General features: G+C 30.9%; 1 protein-coding gene across 2 annotated transcripts; it reads right to left on the reverse strand.

Annotated features, from left to right (window-relative positions):
• Window positions 1-2,755: 2,755 nt before the first annotated feature.
• On the reverse strand, window positions 2,756-17,788 carry LOC143079492 (uncharacterized). Of its 2 annotated transcripts, none has more exons than XM_076254851.1 (11): window positions 17,708-17,788; window positions 13,321-13,492; window positions 11,404-11,559; window positions 10,689-10,825; window positions 10,052-10,203; window positions 8,326-8,511; window positions 7,460-7,642; window positions 6,175-6,300; window positions 4,920-5,051; window positions 3,827-3,943; window positions 2,756-3,304 (listed from the first exon to the last, which is right to left on the reverse strand). In XM_076254851.1, exons 1-11 carry the CDS (start codon window positions 17,721-17,723, stop codon window positions 3,173-3,175), a joined length of 1,509 nt encoding a protein of 502 aa, XP_076110966.1. In that variant the 5' UTR covers window positions 17,724-17,788; the 3' UTR covers window positions 2,756-3,172. The 2 variants fall into 2 exon arrangements, with proteins under 2 accessions (XP_076110966.1, XP_076110967.1); XM_076254852.1 differs by lacking the exon at window positions 17,708-17,788 and adding an exon at window positions 17,062-17,539.
• Window positions 17,789-23,462: the final 5,674 nt, after the last annotated feature.

Consider the following 23,462-nt stretch of genomic DNA (forward strand, 5'->3'; position numbering starts at 1 on the left):
TCAGTAACTGCTAGTATTCCTTTGTTCATTTATGTATTATTGTCTTTTTGCTTAGTTTCTTTTGTTACCTATTCAGACATCATGATCAGACTTCTTTTTAACTGATTTTAATTGTGAGTATTGCTATGTGTTTCTTTATTCTACATTATCCAGAGGTATAGGGGGAGGGTTGAGATCTCACAAACCATCTTTAACCCTGCAACCTTTTTGCACCTGTCCCAAGTCAGGAGCCTCTGTTAGTCTTGTAGCATTTTCATTTTAGTTCCTTTATATATTTTGGAGTTTAGTGTGACGTCCATTTTCACTGAACTAGTACATAATTTTATTTAGGGGCCAGCTGAGGACCACCTCAGGGTGCGGGATTTTCTCGCTGTGTTGAAGAACCATTGGTGGCCTTAGGCTGTTGTTTGCCCATTTGGTTAGGTTGTTGTCTCTTTGACATATTCCCCATTTCCATTCTTAATTTTATTTCATATCCACTTTAGAAAAATAGAAACCTAACAAGAAATCCTGAGAATTATTCGAAACAAAGTTTTGTTCAATTCTGCATTGAATTATTCCTGAAACAATCTTAGTAACTGATTGTAGACTTACAAAATCTGACATCTCATAGCACATGGCCTTAAAATTTAAACCAAGAGAGTAGAAAAAAGAGATTGATAAGAAATACAAATTATAAAATTCAATTTCAATTATATTTATTGTCAAAAATAAGTTATGTTCATTTATAAAATATATAACAATTTCAATATATCAGGAAAATATCGATCTTTCATTCATCTGAATGAAAAAAGAAAATAATATTGTATCCAATCCATCTTATAATAAAAAGTGTAAGGGAGCAACTATTTAACTTCACGGGCGGTTATGGGGTTTATTAATGGGGGTATTTTGAAGCTATCAATCAAATTAATAGTTTCAAAATTTAACACTAAAAGGTATGGGAAAAATCTGATTCAGATTATATTTTTTTATCAAATGGGGGATTATCTTATATTTTTAGGAAAAACCATAACCTCCTCTCCCTTGAAGTTAAATTGTGGTTCCTACAGGGTTAATTTGTACAATATTTTTGCTGATTTGAATTTATGACTAACTTGCATGTGAGAGGATCCTTATTAAAAGTCTTTCATGCAACATGTTCATTTTATTTATGAAAAGGATAACGTTTATTTTTCATTTACCATTTATAAAGTTAGTTTAAGCTTTTCTTTCTCGTATCTTTTCCTTTAACAATCTTCAACAACCAAAAAAGCACAACACTTGTGTTCTAAAATGTGTAATGCAAATATAAAAGTTTAAATTCAGAATATGAATATGTTTGTTTGATGAAGCATATCCATGTTACCTGAGTTCCATAGATAAATTTTACACTTCAGTTAAAACATTTAAAATTTGCATTAATAAATTTGGATTTCAATTTCCACAACTACATGCATCATAATATTTAAATAACCCTCTATTATGATTTGAAAGAGGGTTTTGATGGGGTCAAAATAAAAATGGATATTGACCTTAAATAAAATGACGAAACATAGCAATCAGGTCCTATACTAAAATATGATTTAAAAATTACATGTAAACAGTTAAAATGTAAACATAAATATCATAAATAATCCTTTGGTATAACATTTTAATACATAAAATTTAAAACAAAAATAAAACAAGCTATCTACAATCTTCATCTATCAGTAAAAAATCTAATATAGATTTATTTCCTGTGTGTAGTTTTATTTTCCTTGAGCATAATAGGGTTCTGTGTCTTCACAGACATATAAACATACAGTAACAACCAAAATTTACTTACTTTTGTCAAATATGATTATTTTTAAAATAACCTGTCAACCTAAAAGTAAAAAATATTTACATCGAAATTTCAATTAAAAACATTTTTTTATAATTTGGGCAGTAGCTCCAAATTCATCCCAGTTATTGCTGATAATTGTTTTCATGTGGCGCTACATGTAGTGTATTGATTTGAGCAATGTCAGCATATGACGAAGTAAAAAATAACTGATAGCTTTTCTGGAATGGTAAATGCATGGATAACAGCTTTTTACTTTTGTTTTTGTAACTAGCTCTGTAATTATAGTTGGAAATGCACCCAGTACAATGATTTTTGCTTATAATCACATATTGGTGATGCGGCTTACACCAATCCTTTTCACCAGTCAAAGTGTAAAAATTCTTAACAGAAAAATTTCACGTAAAAATAATTTTAATTAATTTATGATTCAAACATGACGTTTTTTTTTTTAAACTATTGTAAAATAATATGTGGCTAAAGTTTTCATTAAAAAAACCCACCCCAAAACTGGTCTTTTTTCAACAATATGTACTAGGTGAGATTTTTCTCATCATTCAACACATGGCATTAACTCAGACATGTATACACAAGATTCATTTTATTAACAGCACCACATTTCTATAACATATAAATTGCACAACTCTGAACTAATTAATAATTTGCAAATTGAAAGTTTGTGAATAATAACCAGACAAACATTTCAAGTGTCAAACAAAAAATAAATTAATAAATAAACAGCAACTTTGTCTTTTTTGGGTCGCTTGTATATAGCCATGCAAATGTATAGGTACCAGATGATATGTACTAGATCAAATCAAATGAACTCTGAAAATGTCCAGTTTTAACATACAGAGATATCACTATTGCAAAATAAATTTGTAAGAACCAAAAGAATTTTGATGTTTAAAAAAAATTATTCTGGAAATAATTTAGCCAAGTGTGCTGAGTTATCATTAATTCAACAATATCTGATCAAATAAAAATAGAAAATAGCAATTTAAGGAAACAGCTTTCAATTTGTATCACAGAAGTTGTTTATTCACAAATCTTTCACTTATTTATTGTCAGGCTAGGAAAGAATATCTTGTGAAAACAAATATTAATTTCCAATAACAGAATAAAAACTAACAAACAAGCAAACAAACAAAAATGGATAAAAAAAATAATAACAATTCAAATTTTCAATTACAACTTGAATCCTATCACAATATCAATTGACAAAAATAAAAATGATTTAAAACATAATGAAAAATGGAAAAATAATAAATGAAAGACGATTCAATATAAACATTAAATTAACAATGTTAACGATTTACAATCATGATAATGGAAGACAGTATAATAATTTTCTATCACAATCACTGTTTAAATGTCTAGAGATCCTTTTGTTGGTTTAACACCATATATAACTCCCCATCTTTGATCGCCCTGTGATGTCCTCACTAACTTGTCATTCCATCCTTGTACCAGGTATTCATAATCCTCCAATGAAAACTCCTGTAACATTCAATGATTGCATTATTATGACAAATCCAGCTAATTGTTTTCTAGAAATAACAGTAAAGATAATTATTTGGGACCTCTATTAATATAAAAATAAAAAGGATAATTTGATGAATTATGGTAAAATTTATACCAAATTGATGCTAACGGTAGCCGAAAATTACCAATTGATGTCTGATGGTAAAGGGCATTCCTACCCTCATATTAGTCTTGGCCTTGATGACTTTTATCATTTACTATAAAATTGCTGTCAATTGTACTCATTATTGACATTCTAAGGGAGCAAACTTACAGGTATATTTTCTGTAAATGATTGGGGCCATTGAGCCCGAGTGTTCTACCTCATTTGGTCTCTGGTGGAGAATTCACTCATTGGCAATCATACCATATATCTCCCTGTTATTTATAATACAAAAAAAAGGTGAGTACCTGGTATTCTATTTAAACGATTTGTATAATAACATTTAAATATGACTCTATAAATTATCCGCTGATTTGATATAGTTTTGGTTCTACCTTTACAAAATCATCCTTGATTGTTTCAAATTTGACCAGTTCTTTCTTCAGTGATTCTACAAATAGATCTGTGCTGTCGTCTGCTTTAACTTGGGTGAATCCTACATCTTCTAATACCTGAAAAATATTTAAAAATTAGTTTGAAATGAGATTTGAGTACATTTTTATTGATTGTAGCTTCTTATATACTGATATGTTTTAAAAGAATGTCTATTTAAGGATGTACTTGGGTCAGGTTTAGGAATTTGTGTCAGATGTTTGGAATCCTTGGTTTTCTTACAATGTAGGATAAAATATTTTACCCAATAAATCCTATTTTTCTTTTAAGACTTCAATAGCTCATAGAAGGTCATTTATCCAAACTTAATCAGATTCTAGATTTCTTTTCTTCCAATTTGAGGCCCAAATAATACAAATGCAAATATAAGGTAAAAGTCTGAGTCTGCCTTTCTTACCTTTTTTCAAAATTAAATATATTGAAAAGAAGCTCCATAAGTTCTTAAATTTTGTTAGCTTATTTTGTTCCTTAAATTATACTCTGATGACTTATAGTATCAACACAAAGGTTCCTGGTTCGATTCCAGTCTGGGATGAAAACTTCAGGGACTGAATTTACGGCTCTCCCTTGACACCATTTGCGAGTATGGTCTTGAGGAAACGATGATAGTCCGTCGGAAGGGGACGATAAATGGCTGACCCTTGTTAAAAGAGAGCCATATCTCTTGCACGTTAAAGACACCCTTGTAGATTTCGAAAAAGAGCAGGCTAATGCCGCTACAAGGCAGCACTCGCACCCACAAAGTGGAAAGGGATTAATATAAGTTGCAAAACTTGTTTCCCAATCCACTATAAATAAATATGTTTAAACTAAACTATAAATAAACAAGATTAGTTTGCACTATAAAGTTATAATCCAATTCATCATCTTGTCAGTCCACATTTGTGCTTAAGAAATTATATTAGGCCAAAAAAAATAGTATGTGTGGTTCCAGTTACATCTTAAAAATGTTAGGGTTGGTAGGTATAGGTAGGGATTTTTTTTAAGTGCATGGTGCATTACAAAAAGAGCTGAGTTATTACAGGACAGCATTACCTTTCCATATGATTTTGGTGATAAGAGATTGTATCCTCGCTGTTTGACGTAAGCCTTGAAAGCCTCAGTGTGTTCACCCTCACTACAACAGTAGTCAGAAATAAATATAATTCCTCCAGGTTTTAGCACTTTCTGAAGTTGGAAAAAAGTATTGATAGAAATATATATTTATTTTGGATTTTGGAAGATCATCATTTACCTAAAAACTCTAAATTGTACTTAGTTTATTATGATCATATATCTAATTCAAAGAAATCAAAGGTAATTTAAGATAGAATTTTATATATGTAGTTGTGCATTTTTTTAATGTGGTCTAGAGAATAAATAGACTTATAGATACAGTTGTATACAGGTTATGTCTATATTTTTTCAGTCGAAAACACTTAAATAATTTGATGAACAATTGGATTATATTAAATGCATGTAATGGGAGATAACTCTTGTTGATTTTTAAAAACTCCAATTGGTACTCTCAGTTTATTATGATCATATATCTAAATCTAATAAATCAAAGATATTTTAAGATGAATATCTAATACGTAGTTGTGCAAGTTTTTTGTCGTGACAGAATATATTTTGTATACAGCTAATGTCCATATCTTTTTATGAACAATGGAATTTTATAAAATGCAAGAAATGGGAGATAACTGTTGATTTTTAGAAAGATTTAAATGCTTCCACTTTTCATAGTCATTGTCTGTGCATTAAATTTTGGAAGGATTTTTGTAAATGAATTTCAAATTCTTAATGTTTTACAACTCAGTGTTGACGTATAACTAATATCTTGTATTCTAATATACGTCCTTGGTCAAATTAAATGAAATCGATTATAAAAGACTTGTAACAGAAAAAAATAAAGATATAGATATAGGAAGATGTGCCAATGAGACAACTCTCCATCCAAGTAACAATTTATAAAAGTAAAACATTATTCTTGTTTATCAGATACAACTTGGACTAAAACATGAATATACTTTATCAATTAATCTCAGGCTACAAGTATTTGAAAAATTAATATTTAAAGCAGAAAAAGAGGTCTCTGGATTTATCATCTACGAAAAGTATTTTAAAAATAAAATGAACTTCAAAATGTTTAGTTACCAGAGGTACATTTGGAGATGCGAGTTTATCTAACATTTTGATAATCAAATATAATATTTCTGGGCAAATGCATATTCTAAGAAAAAGCTCTGAGACATTATGGAAAATTAAATAAGCAAAAATCAATCATTCATGCGTGGACATGAATACTTACAAAAAGTCTTGTGAATAGACTATGTTTATCGTTGATATGTAAAATAGTATCCCTGCTGTAAACAACATCAAATGAATGAGGTGGGTATTCTCTCTTTGTAGCATCTGCAACTTCAAATTCCACTTGCTATACAAAAAAAATAATGTATAAATAATAAGAAGTGTTTTTTATTAAAAAAAATCAAATTTCAAATTGTGATTTGTGCTCTAATTGAAATTGGCTGACCATGAAATAAGAATTTATTCTATAATATGTGATAAAACAAATCCTTTAATCAATCAATCAATATTATAATTATAACAAAACAGCAATGTGAATGTAAAATTGAAAACAAACTTAAATGTTTTTATGACAAATGTTTTAATGGAACAGCTGCTCCTAAAATACACAAAAATTTTCTTTAATCTCTTTATATAAACACATGTTAGAGATCTGGAAAGAAAACTTAGTACTAGTCTTGATATAAATTCATATATTTTAAATATGAATGATAAAATATAACTCCCCACACTCCTTTTTTTTTGTTAATTTGTCAAAATTTTGCTATATACACAGATTAATTTGCCTTCTGAAATTTATGAAAGGGAGATAATCATAGTAAATGTCTATGCATTAAATTTTGGATGGATTTTCCTAAATGGATTTCAAACTTAAAAGTTTTATAACTCAAATTAAAGGTTTATGGGGTTTTTTTGGGGGCATAAATAAATTGTATTTATATAAATAAAGATAATTTGCACAATGTAGGTTTTTCCTAAATGATCTTATTTTCAATAACCAATTGTGATAAAGCATTAGTTTTGAAAGTTGCTTCAAGGGAGACAATTCAACTGTGAGATTATTTTTTGCTTTGACGTGTTTTGTCATTTGATTTTGCCAATTGATTAGGGACTTCCGTTTTGAATTTTCCTGAGAGATTTTTGTAATTTTACATTTACATAAAATACATTGAATTTTAGATGTGTACTGATTGATATTTTTGTCTTTCTTTTCTTATTATATAACAGTGTTTCAAACTGCATTAATAATTTTGGCAAGAAATAAAATTGAAATGCAAATAGTCTGTACATAGCTTTACTCCTAATAAAAAACTATCTATTTCTCATTAAGTTCAGCATCTTTTGAAAAAAGCTTAACAAATCAAATTAGTATTAAGGAAAACTTAATCCTTGAGAAAGTTATTTTTGTGTGTTTTAATCCTCATTGGAACAGATTTAAAATATCTGCTTGTTCCTCTTTTAATATACGACTTTAATGAGGAAAAAGCAGATTTTAAGTACACTACCTCGACAGAAACTCCAACCTCCTCTCGTCTTTTCAAAGCGAGGTTAATCATGTTTGAAGACAGATCTATTCCAACAACGTTTACTCCAAACTCCTTAGCCATATAAAATGCACTACCACCAATTCCACACCCGACATCTAAAACTTTCTGTCCAGGTTTAAGATTTAGTCTAGATACAAATTCCTGAAATTTAATACAGTACAAATGACTAATTCTGACTGTAGGTTAAAATGGGTCTACCAGTATATTAAAAGTTTTAACAGTATAGAATAATAACATTAGAGAAATCTTTTTTGGGTTCTTAGAAAAAAGTATTTTTTTCCTGACAATACTAGTGCATTACAACTGGTCAGTTAAAATCTAGATGAGAAAGAAATTATTGGGACACATTGCAAAAACACACTATAAACCAACTAATATAATCGCGACTATCTATGTAACTTCTATGCAAAAAGATAAAAAAAAAGAGGACAAAGTTTCCAAAAACTGCAATTTGATATGAAATAATTCCTTTTTTTGACATTTTTTATGAGCATTCTACACATATATATCAATTCTAAATTGATTTCATCTCTGTAGATATACTTATATATATTTTGTTTAATTACTACTCAGATAAAATTCAAGGATCCTTAATGCATTTTTTTATTCTTATACAAAATACAGCCAAATTAAATAAAGATCTTTGGAAGCAAATTGAACTTTTAAGTTCCACCATATGATAATAATGCCTTTTAATGCAATCAAATGACGTAGATGTTAGTAACTATAGGTCACTGTCATTCTTCTGTGGATCAATTTAAAAAATAATAGAATAAAAGATATATGTGTAAATCCCCAAATTTTTCTATATTTCAAATCCTAACCTTTGTTGTTTCATATCCACCAGTACTTATATAAGTATGTCCAAATATTCTTTCATATCGTAACACACCATTCATTGAGTATTGTTGATTATCAAGGAATTCTCTGAATGTGACAAAGCCGTGGGTATCTTCCTGTCGTTTAACTTTCTGTACTAACCATACTACCTGGTTGTTGTTCTTTTTATGCTGTAAATTAACACATTAAATTAGTAACAGTAGACATGGAGAAATATTAACAACTCAGAAACCAAACAACTAAACTTAATGGTGCATATATCTATGGCACAATACTTATTTCCTGATGAAAAAGTTTAAAATGTAAACTTGATAGATATAAGAAGATGTGGTATGAGTGCCAATGAGACAACTCTCCGTCCAAGTCTCAATTTATAAAAGTACACGATTATAAGTCAAGGTACAGTCTTCAACACAGAGCCTTGGGTCACATATAAAAGCAAGCTATAAAGGGCCCCAAAAAGTTACTATTGAGAACCCATTCAAATGGCAAAACCAACAGTCTAATCTATATAAAAACTAGAGGCTCTAAAGAGCCTGTGTCGCTCACCTTGGTCTATGTGACTATTAAACAAAGGAAGCAGATGGATTCATGACAAAATTGTATTTTGGTGATGGTGATGTGTTTGTACATCTTACTTTACTGAACATCCTTGCTGCTTATAATTATCTCTATCTATAATGAACTTGGCCCAGTAGTTTCAGTGGAAAATGTTAGTAAAAATTTACAAATTTTATAAAAATTGTTGAAAATTGACTATAAAGGACAATAACTCCTTAGGGGGTCAATTGACCATTTCGGTCATGTTGACTTATTTGTAAATCTTACTTTGCTGAACATTATTGCTGTTTACAGTTTATCTCTATCTATAATAATATTCAAGACAATAACCAAAAACAGCAAAATTTCCTTAAAATTACCAATTCAGGGGCAGCAACCCAACAACGGGTTGTCCGATTCATCTGAAAATTTCGGGGCAGATAGATCTTGACCTGATAAACAATTTAACCCCTGTCAGATTTGCTCTAAATGCTTTGGTTTTTGAGTTATAAGCCAAAAACTGCATTTTACCCCTATGTTCTATTTTTAGCCATGGTGGCCATTTTTGTTTGTTGGCCGGGTCACCTGACACATTTTTTAAACTAGATACCCCAATGATGATTGTGGCCAAGTTTGGTTTAATTTGGCCCAGTAGTTTCAGAGGAGAAGATTTTTGTAAAAGTTAACGCAGGACGACGACGGACGACGACGACGGACGATGTCGGACGCCGGACGCCAAGTGATGGGAAAAGCTCACTTGGCCCTTCGGGCCAGGTGAGCTAAAAACAAGAAACGAGAATCATTCGTAAAGCACATCAACAAATGACAACCACTTAACATCAGATTTCTGACTTAGGACAGGTGCAAACAATTGCAGCAGATTAAAGCTATTAATTGCAAAGAAGAATACCTCTGTTACATAGACATTGGCTGTTATTCCAGCTTATGCATCTTATGCATCTTAACAATACAATGTACATGCATCAGCTTAAATTTGAGCATCTTTAAATTGACCAAATCAGTTGAAATCTTTAACATACTCTAATTGAGTTTAGAGAAGTAGACCCTTAAATGTTTAGACAACGAAAAAAATCTTCCACAAGATGCACTTTAAAATTTAGGTCAAAATCAGCCCTTACCAGACCTCTTCTTTCCCCTTGATATACTCACTTTAACATAACTAGTAAGAGGTTTCCTGAACACCAAATCAAGCCCATACACCATCCCTTCTTCTTCTGATGGCATTGTGACTGAATTAAAGATGGCTTCATATAAAGCTGGATCACGATAGTTTGTTGGGTTTTGATCTCTTGGTTTGTCACCTGTAATTAAGATTAAAAAATCAACTTATTCTTTATTGAATCCATTTCAGTATAGAATAACCTAGCTATCTGAGAAATAAACATTGCTTGTAAATAAACAAAGGGAAACAACTCTTGTATTTCATTTACATTGTAAATAAACAAAGGGAAACAACTCTTGTATTTCATTTACATTGTAAATAATCAAAGGGAAACAACTCTTGTATTTCATTTACATTGTAAATAATCAAAGGGAAACAACTCTTGTATTTCATTTACATTGTAAATAATCAAAGGGAAACAACTCTTGTATTTCATTTACATTGTAAATAAGTTGCCTTAATTATCAAGTTGTCATAATTCTCTTACTATGATTCCTCTATTAAAGGCAAAAGAATCTGCAACTGTGCAAGATTGAATAATTCAAGTTTAATTATAAAAGTTATTTCTTTATGATGACCTTCAAAACTATTTTAATATTAAATACAAGTTTGTTTATGTGTTACCTGATTGATGAAAACAAGATTCTCTACAGAAGAAATAACCATCTTCTCTCAGCCAGTTCAGTGATTTTCTTAAAAGGTCTTGTATCTCTTCATCTTCCAAATACATCAGAAGCCAGTTAGAAAACACCAGATCAGTACTGAAAAACACATACATAAAGTATTATCAATTAATTAATATCATATTTTATTTTAAAGCAGCCAAATTCATCATCACTGATTTGACTTAGAATTTAACATCCTTAAACATGCATCTAAATTAAAAAAAGTTCAAAAGAAACAATAACAATGCATGGACTAGATATAATATATCAGTATTTTGTGCATATCTTAGACTAGATGTCATCTAATTAACCATTGAGATTACCTCTGAGGACTGCTGATAGTCTTTCAACCTGATTTCAGCATAAATATAAAAATATAAATAGACTGAGTAGCAGTGGAGTCGTGTAATAACTATTTTCCGAGGGGTCTGTTTATGTAATAGATAGAAATAACTAAATGATGGTTTTACCATCTAGATATGAATGATTTCTTGTGGGCCAAATCAGTCAAAGAATTTTTTTATGGTGAATCACTTCCCAATGAACTGCAGTTATTGTTATACATATGTCACCGATGGCCAGTGTGGCATGCTTTTTGCTAGGGGGGACTAACTATGCATACTTGACCCAAGGGACAAGGGGTCAGTCAGGGGAAAAGTACCTATGACACATACCTTTGCTCCAGAAGTTGTAGTTTTGTGACATCAGAGCACATATAATCTATGTTGTTAAATTTACAATTGTTTTCCATGTTTTTATTTAGAAATTTCTGCATAAAGTCAACAGCTATAACCGATTTACTCTTCTCAGCAAATATAGCTGTGTATCTCCTAAAATTAAGATAAAAAATTTCATTAGTTTCATTCATTATAGGATTGAACACATTTTTTCTAGAGGTTATTGATGTGTAAACCGGGGCGATTAACTCACAAACTGAATAAAAGTCCGAAGGACTTTTATGTCAAGTTTGTGAGTAAGAGACCCGGTTTACACATCAATAACCTCTAGAAAAATGTGTTTAATCCTTATAATTCTTCAGCCAAACATACGCGATTATCAATTTACATTATTTGTTTGATGGCTGCTATATTTACCATCAAAAGCACAATGACATGTCGTATCTAAGGAGTACGCCGCCATCTTGACTTTCTAAAAACAATAAATGTTCGACAAATGCAACAGAATCTAAAATGAAATAGCACCTACCTCAAAAAACTTCATTTTAATTCAATATTATCCGAACTTGAAGCGTACACTTAACGAAATGGGCCTTTGGACATTTTTCTTCGTATGACGTCGTGTTTTGCCATGACGTAAATTCGCCAAACCCTTCATGAAATTTCGCGGAATTTTATTTAAATTTTATTTTTATATATTTTCGAATTCGAAGCTTTTGTGCATTAATTTTATTTCTTTTTTTTTGTTGTTGTATATCATTAGAATAGAAACAACTGTTATGCAATTGTTGTATAATCTCAATTTGCTGAAATCCCCAGTATCCCTGCAAGAATGTGTATCGCGCATGAATAGATTACGAAAGTAGTTTCGGAAACATGGTTTTAATATCGAAATGTAAACCAAGAGAAAAATTCTAATTGACCAATCCAATTCAAGTATTTATAGATATGCAAATCATATAAGAATTATCATAAGTTAAATGATTTTTTGCTAATATGAATACTTATAAAGCCATTGTGAATAAAAGGAGATTTTGATTATACATGTTTTTACAGCAACAAGATAACAAAGCTAAAAATAAAAAAGATATATGAAAAGGATTTCGATCTTTATCAATGTCCTTTCTAAATTTTTAATCATTTAGGAGGAGTTACCCTAACAAGAGACATTTAATACTGCACATTGCATTATTGAAGTCAGAAGAAGGTGATTCAAATTTTCTGCATATTTTCAGGTATTCTACTTCTGTTTAAGTTTCATCAATCTCTATCTTGCTGTTCAAGAGGAGTTGTGTTTACCTTGTTTGGTAGAGATACAATTAAAGTATAAATTAAATAGTCATTTTGATATATAATAATGGGAGATAACTAAAATTTATAAGTGAATTGTCAAGAAATTTAATTTCTGAAGAAAAAATACACAATTTTACCTGAAAATTACTATCAAATACTGATTTTTAACTTATTTTTTTAAATTACATTCTCCAAATAATTGATAAATTTTAATCATAGACTTGGCGCATTATGAACAATCAGTTATAATGAAAAGAATACATATGTATAGTGTCAAAATGTAATGGAAAAAAAATCTTTTCAACAATTCCTCAATGGTAAGTGCACAACTTCAATGGGTTAGAGTTTCAGAGATCTAGGTTAAAAACTGTAAGAGTTGATTATTTTTTGGTAATCTTAATAAATGACTTTCATGGCACTGATGGATTATGATATACATGTATAAACCATCAGTGCCATCAAAGTCTGAAGAATATAAGTTCATTATCAAAATAAATTAGTCCTATCTGAAACTCTGTACAAGGTCAGCCTCAGAATAAATAAATAAATAAATTCAAACCCTTTCTGATTATGGAATCATAATCATCTGACCTGAAATTTAAAATTTATTAATTTACACACCCAATGCCAGCCCCCAGTTCCACTACATCTTTACTCTTCAAGTTTGGTAAATATGAAAGTATTTCTGGTTCTTCATCTTTACACAGATCTCTGGCTGAGGAATCCAGCATCATTTCCTCTAATGTTGCATCCTGGGAATGTTCTTCCCAGTATTTTGTCATAGCATTCCTTGCTGTAAGTAGAAATATAAGAATATAGATATAACTTGGTTATTTTTGTTGTGGGTTTTCTGTCTCATGCATGTGTTATCATCTCCCCTTATTCATAAATATAAGCGGTTTTATCAATATGATAACATGTTGTTTTTTTTTTCTTAGATTAGTTTATTTCTTAAATTTATCATATGCATTCAAGAGTCCATGATATTTAGCGACCATGGTTGCAGCATACTTTCAGTATTTCTGCTATTAAAGTATCATAATTTTATATAGGAAGATGTGGTATGAGTGCCAATGAGACAACTATCCATCCAAGTAACAATTTATAAAAGTAAATTCCATTATAGGTCAATGTTCGGCCTTCAACACTGAGGCTATGAATTTGAACTGGCTTGTGGTAGATGCATTGTCTCCAATCAAAATTGACAAGCTGCCAAAAATTAATGGTTCTCTGCAGGCACTCCAGTTCCTTTACCAATAAAAACTGTGGCTGCCAAAATAGCACCACTAGTGCTGTAGGTGGTATTAAACACCAACAATTGATCAACCAACCCATGATACTTATACTGTGATTTCAATGATTTTCTCTATATCTGATATTTCCCAAGGACTACTGCACTTAGATTATTAAAGATCCCCATTGTAAAATAAAACAGTATTGTGCAATGTTAAAAGTAGGAACAAATAGTCATATTAGATGATCTGTCCTGAAATTTGTTCTATTTCATGCTTTCATTTTTATCTTACTTTGAATTAGATTTAATTATTGCATGTGCCATGACCAGATGAAAAATATGTAAAATTTAGATTATGTCATAGTATAAACAATTAATACTGAATATTGATGGTGTAATAACAGTTTTGCATACCTGTCAATACACAATTTTGATTTCAGTGTTTATATTTGAATTATTCAAACTAAAAGTTATGACATAAATCAACATCATTATCAATCAAGGAATTTTCAAACAACTCTTTGTTATCATGGTTATGAAATCATAGTTGATTATCATCCACATGTTTGTCAAAATGTCCATAAAAACATCATACATCAAAGGCCAATCCAAGGGTCCACGGCTCCCTCTTTTGTTGGAAAAATTTGGTTGATTATAAATGAAATCACTTAAACATGACCGGGGAGGACCCTCCCCCTTAATAAAAAAATCTAAATCCGCCACTGTACATGTTCTGAAAAAAAAAATTGTGGTTTTAAATCAAAAAATGTTTGAATTAAAAAAAAACAGTAGTTGCATTAGTATTTGACTTCTTCATATATTGGATCCTCCCTATAGAATAAACACCAAAGTTATAAAAAATTGTCACTTTTCTAAATATTATTTAAATAATTGCTTGCAGAGTTGATGTCACAGAGTACATTCATACCCTATACAAACTCTTAAATTTTGTATTGAAAGGAAAACTGCACACTAATCAAAATTATTTAAACTGGGACACACTTTTGTGTATTGAAACTAGGACAACTTACTGTTCGAGTTATAAATAGGATAAAGGAATGATTATATATGGTTGAAGTGATCTTGGTCAAAGTGTATGGACATACACTAGCCTTGAACTTTAGAAATCAAGTATACATATACTAAACAAATAAATATACTTTTCCCCCCAATTACATTATAATTAGTTCATCAAGTATATGTAGTTTCTTTATAGTCAGGAACATTTTAATTCAGTAGTTCATTTATATTTTAAACAAACTGTGAACCAAAATATTACAACATTTAAATAGCTTAATTTGTTCTTTTTAAATAACCCAGTTTTATCAAATACATGATTAAAAGTAGTTTGGGAAATCTTTTTTATTAAACTTTTGATAAATTTCAGTCTTAAATTGTAAAGTGAATTATTTTTCAGACTGGAAATTCACACAAGGCATGTTTTAAATTTAAAATATTTTAAACATAATTCAAATGATCTTTTAACCTTTCTAGAGCAGTTATGTACCATACAGAATACTGATCTATAAAAGGATCATACACACATTCTATTGTTATTATATAACTTTTTATATGTGTAAGGATGTCTGCTACTCTTTGTCAAAAGGCTCCCAATTGCCCTCCCCCTTTTTTGAGGGAAAAAATTGGTTGATTTTATAGGGAATCAATGAAGCATGACTGGAGCAGACTCCCTCCTATGCAGTCAGTACCCCACCCCCTTTTCTGTGTGTATAAATTTTATTTATTATAAAGGGAGTCACTGAAGAATAATGCAGTCAGTGCACACCCCCCCCCCCCCCCCCCCCCCCCCTCTTTTAAGTTTTTTTGGATCCGCCATTTAAAACTGAAGACTAGCGAAAAGGTGAAATAACAAAAATACTAAGCTTGAAGTTAACTTTGAGAAACCTATCAAGGTTTGCAGTTGTAGGACCAGACATATAATACATTATTACATTTGATCTTTGATCTTTTCAATCAAAATTCTCTCTGGTCAAATTTGACCAAAAGTGTGTTACCAATAAACTTGTCATATATAAATTAAGCCTCAATATAGTCTGGGACATAATATCATGATATTAGTTTGGTAGTCCCAGTTAGCATGGCTAGTATAAGTCCCAGATATATGCAGGTCAACTTGATAGATAGGTCAATATATGGTATAGCCCGGACTTAGATTTCTACATTACCCATACATTCAGCATACTTCATTCACACCATATTTCCCTACAAATTAATGTAAAGTATGATAAAAGTCCTAAGATATTACCCTTTCAGTGTTTCATAGTGCACGTGCACTTAATTAATATGTAAGAGACGGCGTAGTAACTAGTTACTTTACGTAAAGTAACTAGTTACTACGCCGTCTCTTCAAGTTAAAAAATACGTCATTATTCAGTTGCCCTGTTCTCGTCATCATTTCAGTGCATAACTTAATAACACCTTAAATATAGGAGTAAGTAGTATTATATAATATAAGGCTCTCAGGCAAGCTCTTAAGCAGAGGGCGTGGATAGGGGCCCTTGATCCCCCTCCCGTACTCTGAATTCACTTTCCCCTTTATACTTCCACATTTTCCAATACATCCTTACTTTTTATTATCATCCCCTCCCTCACCACTTTCCACCCAATTTACTCCTACTTTCTGCTCCGTCATTCCCAGGTCCACATGTCCAACACCTATAAGATAAAAGGACCGAAGATCTGTAATTTCTAATTCAATATCCGACAATTCCCCAAGGGTCAAAGTCTGAAAGCTATTGAAATTTGGAAATTTGATAAAGAATAGTCTTATATTAAAATTCCAAGGACTTTTCCGTCATCAAAATCATTGATAATGCATATTTAAGATTTTTTTTAGATCCCAGCTCTTTTAATGCCTAAATGGTCTGAGATTAAAACGGTTTATCTCGATGATGATAAAACAATTTGATGAAGGATAATTTCGCAGAATCACTTTTAGCTTTTTCTTTTATCCGTTTTAAACAGTGTGTTGATGACAAAAGAAATAAGATATGTGTGAAGTGAAATATGTTTCCTTTACTGAACAACCTTTCAAGAATCAATTAATCCCTTTATTAACAAGTAATTTTATTTTAAATATCTAGTAAAATTATGAAAATTTAACTTACGAAACAAGCTCATAGTAAATAATATATATACGCTCTTTTACTATTTTCACACTATAAAGTCGATCTTACGATACTCGAATGTTATGAACAGTTCACGGTTTATTCATAAGCTCTTTATAAATGCTTTTATTTTTGTAAAAATAGCCACTGGCGCGCATGCTCACATTTTTTAATCAATAATAGCAAAATTTCTATCAGCTGATTCTGAGACATCGATCTGGAACCATAATTTAATACATGTGTAAGATCTCATTTTTTATATGTTTTATTTGTAAGAATAAGTTTGAAGCAATCTTGATTAGATTCTGGGTATATGCCGTTTAAACTTTGCTTAATACTATATTTTTACCATCCTTTATTTTTTTGCGAATTTAAAAATCTTTTAAATAGGACTTTTATTACGTTGCTAAGTACATTGAGGTCAAACACTTAAAAAAAATCTTCAAAGTTTAAGTTTTAGAAGCACGCCTTTGCAATCCATCCCCTCCAAAAACCAAAACCACCAAAAAACAAAAAAAAAACAACCAATGCAAAAATCAAAACAAAACACAAACTGAAAAACACATAAAAAATTAATAAGATAAACAAAATGAAACAGTCAACATTAAAAACTAAATAGTAATAAAATTTAAAAAAATATCTGTACCTGAAGTGTCTGTCATTTTGTCCGTTTAAGTTAATTGTATAGTACAAGTTTAAATTTATTTGGGAATTTAGCGAATCTGGCGATTTTGTCTATTTATATGTATTGACCGGGGAACTTTCTATGAATATTGATTTCAATTAAAGCTACTGAATATTCATGTCGCACAATTCAGTGGTGGGGAAAACGTGACGGACAGATGGATAGGTAGTAAAAATTTTCCGTTGACTGGGTTCAAGGATAAATATGTCATTCTAACTTATCGAAGGGGCTGTTGTTAGAAGGCATTATCTACGTACTTATATCTGCATAAAGGTGTAGTGAAATTAGTCATATGAGACCATTTATGTTATCTGAAAAGTATTCTCAATATTTGATTGGGTTACAGGGAAGATCCTTTTTATTGCCGCTATAGTTCGTATAGAAGGCGTGTAGAAAGGGGAAACAGTTATATATACAAATGAATATTCATTTGGATTCCTACTGAATTTATAGTTATAATACATGTACAGATTGCCTTTTGGGGCATTGGTCTCAATTTATTGAATGTTGAAGATTTAGGGGACGACCATTTAATATTCTGGGAGGGGGGCAGGAGGATTTGTTTTTGTTCGGTTATTTATATTTGAAAACTAAGAGGACAGATTATTCATTTTCTGCACTATTGAAGCAAGATTTCCCATTTTTATTAAAGCAAGGGACTAATTATTCATTTTCACAACAATATTTATGATATTCGAAAACATACAATTTTTAAAGGATTTGTTTATTATAAATAATACATGTATAGTCAAGTCATTATGTACCATTTAATCAGAATTAATCATCATCCTCTGCAGAAATGAGTCTTTTATATTCCCAATTGCATTACATGTATTGCATACATACAAACAATGTAGTATTAAAGTTGGGTTGTAACTAGCCTCTTTTAAAAGTATTGGGAATCATATTTCGCCGAGCGGAGCGAGGCAATTATTTTTTGAAGGGTTTTGGAGCCACTGAAGGCCCAAGAAGCTATAAACCAAATGATGCAAAATCATGCTTTCTGGGTGTTCTGAAGACCCTTTCATAATCTGAAAATGCAAGTTTTGTTTTAATAATTTTTTGACAATATATTGGTCTCAAAGCAAAATGTATGAATTCAGTATAAAACTTAAGTTTCTAGTGACAACATCAACAGACCAATGTGCATGATAAACATGATAAAGCAAAAATTGAATTCACTTAGTTAAGTCTGTGTCTGCTATTTTTTTTAAACTCATGATCAAGTTCATAAAAAAAATATTAGATTTCAAAAGGAATGCAACACTAACAGAATACAGACAAAAGACAAATAAATAACAGTGATCCCGAAAAATCAAGGCTGCGTCTGAGGGAAAACAGAACTTGCTTCTTGCAAGGCACTCGCAGTGAACACAATTTGATATGGAGACCAGCGTTTGGTTTTAAAATTTTCTACATGAGGCATTTTGCCTCAATGAAGTTACCGTCGGCCCTGTTAAATAAAAGTGAGGTAAGGTTTCCTGAGACAATATACCTGAAGATAAATGAAACCAATTTTCAGACATTTCAAGTATATTTAAATAATATTTATACTTTTATTATTAAAAAAAAATGGGAAGTGTTTCCCGATTTTTTTTTTTTTTTGAAAAACGATGAATTTATGAAGAATCTGGTGCTATCTCATACTTTCGATTAGACCTGCTGAGTTATTTATTTTCGATACATTGCAAGTCAGGTAATTTATTTTCAAAGTACCACACAACAAACCATTTATTTTTGTGATTATCAAGGCCGAGTTATCCATTTATTTTTGTGATTATCAAGGCCGAGTTATTTATTTTCAAAATCCTCCTACCCCCCCCCCCCCCCCCCCCAGAATATCAAATGGACGTCCCCTTAATAAGAAAAATAATATTTCATTTAAATTTTCATTATTTTATGTGTTCTTTCTCTTATATACATATAATTGCAATTACCTAAAAAATAAAGAATAAATAAACGAATAACACGGTTGTCACCAACATCAAGACACTCTTAAATGCCGAATGCATGTAGTGTTTTGTATAAGACGTATATATGTTTTATAGGGCTTCAGTATCTTTAACAAATTTTCATGGGATCTTTTTTTTTTTATTGAATTTTGATATAAGCTACAGCAAAACTTGGACTGATGAAATATTTTCCTGTAATATCTTCATAAACGTGTTAACTGCTTCAACTAAAACTTAGTAAGTCCTGTATGTTTTTTAATTTTAGTTCATCCATATGTTTTAGAGTATAGTATGACTACTATTTTTACTGAAATAGTACATTTTTTTTTGTTAAGGGGGCAGCTGAAGCCCACCTCCGGGTACGGGATTACCTCGCTGTGTTGGAGACCTTCGACTGTTTTCTGCTCTTTGGTCATGTTGTTGATTCTTTGTCTTGGACACAATGACATTACCAAGACGTTGCTCTGGATATCGTCTTTTTGGTCATAAACAAGCTTCTGTCCAAATTTAAAAAATACAACAGAAATTTTGAAAAAAAGTTATTAATGACTGAAAAAAAACTTTATCAAAAGATTGAAACCAATTGTTGACTACGACGACTCCGACGCCACCGTCGACACAGACGATGTAATCCAGGACCTCTATTTTTCGCGTTCGTTAACATAAATATCGTAGGTCAAAGTATTTACAACAATTTCAGTAGCCCTTTTCATACGCAGCTGTGGGCAAGTTGGTGGTTTATATGGATTTATTTTAACATAGAGTTAGGCAGCAACCATTTGATTTTCTGGGGGGGGGGGGGGGGGGCTATGGTTTTTTTTTCTGGACAAATTTTGTTTTTCGCCTGCGGCGAAAAACAATCTATTTTTTTTCGCGACAAGTCGAAAACAATTTTTTTTTTTCACTTTTAGCATTACATATAGTAGCAGCTGAGGGTGAAACAAACAATTTTTTTTCTCAGAATCAAAAACAAATTATTTTTTTCTCCAAAAACTGGAAACAAACTTTTTTTTCCAAAAAAAAACCATAGCCCCCCCCCCCCCCCCCCCAGAAAATCAAATGGTTGCTGCCTTAAGATACATCAACTGGAGATAATTTATAAATTAACCATTTGTAGTAACGAAGTCATCAAACTTTCATTTTGGAAATAGAGATCCAAAAATAGTCTATGTGTTGTGAGCAGAATGTCATTAGAATTAAAAAAAAAACAAAAAAACATGTCGACTAAAAGGGGAGATTCAACTCAAATGATTTATGTACAACTTTGGAAATAGTGAATTAAAGTTACATGGGAGGCAGGGGCGGATCCAGTCATTGTAAAAGGGGGGGGGGTCCAACTATATGTCCCAATTCAAATGCATTGATCGGCCAAAAAAAGGGGAGTTCCAACCCCCGGACCCCCCCCCCCTGGATCCGCCAATGGGAGGCAAGGTAGCTCAGCGGTCAACATCGTTAAACAGCGATAAATTACAACACATATGGGGCATACGTGCGCAGAAAAAAAAAATGTTAAGTTCAGGGTTAAAGTGGTACATATCCTTCAAACGGAAGAACATTTCTGTCTTTTTTCAGGACTTGTTTTCTAACATTGACCCCCTCCCATCACGGTTAAGTTTTTGAAAAATCCTGGATCGGTGAATTATGAGTCCAACAAACATACTGAATGACGAAGCAGCATATTATATATATGTCAATTTATACTACTGACATATTTTATAATCGAGTACAAATACTAAACAAGGCGGTCTATGTGACATTTAAGTCTAGATAACCTCATTCACACAGCATAGCATCAAACTGTAATACTGACCCTGAAATAAAGTATGCACATAATTAAGCTCGATTAACCAAGAGGCGTACAGAGTCTTTAATAGAAAAAAAAGAGATATACTCCGAAAGTGTTTGCGCTAAATGTTTCGTTTCAATTAGTAATGCTATATATCGGCACTAAATTATACACATAAACAGGAGGCGGTTATTGTTATACGTATTCAAGAAATAATTGACAAGTAAGCATGTAAATAAAATTAGAAGTTCAATAACTAAAGAAAGAATGCCCATTGACCGAAAGGGTGACGCCTTCATTCTTACGGTATGTCGTTAATAAATTAGAATATCTGCTTGGCAGAATCAGAACACCTCCCCGTTTTGAAAATATATACCGTTCCTTAATTAATTCTAATCTTTAACAGGTTTCTCAATATTAAACTAAAATATAATTGTTCAACACTGTTTTTGTTGATGCTGTTGTTGATATTTTCTCCGTTATTGTCCAAGTTAAAGTATTTTAAACTACAAAGATGCATCATTAATCTTGTTACAATTTGGAGGAAACTATATAGTTATTTTTCCAAGGTCTACGTCACTGTTAAAATTGATTCTGCAAGCTAATTATTGCAGGTGCAGTAAAAAAAAAAGAACCCCGGGCCCCCCTGTAAAGCCAACTTTTGGAGTGATACTTGTAAAAGGTCTCTGCATTTATTTTATTTGAGGCTCCATTAGGTTCAGGTCCCCTTCATTGAATCCGCTTCTGATCGTCAATACAGGTAAACGGATTAATTCGACTTTAAATTAACTATAATGTCGACGTTAAAATGTCCACTAGTAGTTTTGATTTTTCGCTTTTTATTTTGAAATGACATGCGCCTTCTATATCAAATGTACTTTAGTGTGCAAAACTGCTAGTGGAAAATTTTAAACAAATTATGGCCTACAAAAATTGTCTTTAAAATATGACGCAACACAAAATTGAAATTGTGTACACAAATACATACAATCACCTGACATTTTACGTCGTATCAAATTTATAAATCCGTTTCTAAAATGAGATCATGATTTATCTATATATAAATGACAATGAACTCCTAGAAATGAATAATTGATTGTGGCAGTTTTCATTTTTTTGTAAATTAAAGAAATATACATACCATTGTTTTATATTGCAAATTTTTATCTGATATAGCCCGAGACATATAATAATAATATTGTATTATATGTCTCTGATATAGCTAATAAATTTAAATAGGATCATAAATTATATTGGTACAAACTTGAATACATACTCCCAGTGTAAAATACGTGAATTGGGAGAAAATAACACATCAAATCTTAATAAAGACACGCAATACAGATTTGAAACAAAGTTTATATCTTGATGTAATATAAAATTTTAAAACTTAAAATATTGCTTGTGCAAATGTTTCAGTGTTAAACAATGTATGCAAAAGTGCCTCGCACCAGCTAGTTTCTGCTCTTTATCTGTTAAGCCTTACGAATGAGTAATTGGAATATTTGAATTAATTCCATTGACAATGTAATTGTAATGTCACTATTTTCATTGACAATGTAATTGTTAGGTCCCTATAACATTGACAATATCATGGTAATGTTGTTGGTTTTTTTTATTCCATAGACAATTTTATTCCATTACATTGCAATGTCACTTAATCCATTGACAATGTAATTGTATTGAATTAATTTCATTGACACTATAAAATTATAATGTCACTAATTCCATTGACAATGTATTACATTGTTATGTGATTAATTCGGTTTAAAAATTGTTGTTATAACTGTTATTGTAATTTAATTGCAAATAAGTATTTCATCGAAATTTATTTTCTTTAATTATTCGACCGGGATATAAGATTTTCTAAAAGACGGCAGAAGTCCGCGTTACCATATTTTTATACCCCGGTCAACTTTTGAGTGCCTTTAAAGGTAACATTTATTTTTTTGTAACAAAAAGAACTATCCCTGGTAAT

The sequence above is a fragment of the Mytilus galloprovincialis genome, chromosome 6 (assembly GCF_965363235.1).
Source record: "Mytilus galloprovincialis chromosome 6, xbMytGall1.hap1.1, whole genome shotgun sequence".
Classification (NCBI taxonomy): domain Eukaryota; kingdom Metazoa; phylum Mollusca; class Bivalvia; order Mytilida; family Mytilidae; genus Mytilus; species Mytilus galloprovincialis.

What these genes read in the sequence shown, in the direction of transcription:
- LOC143079492 (XM_076254851.1), bottom strand. An exon ending in GTGGATATGAAACAACAAAG is followed by an intron (nt 7,643 to 8,325) that starts GTTAGGATTTGA and finishes ATTAAATTTCAG; the next exon opens with GAATTTGTATCTAGACTAAA. An exon ending in TCAAGGATGATTTTGTAAAG is followed by an intron (nt 3,305 to 3,826) that starts GTAGAACCAAAA and finishes TGAATGTTACAG; the next exon opens with GAGTTTTCATTGGAGGATTA.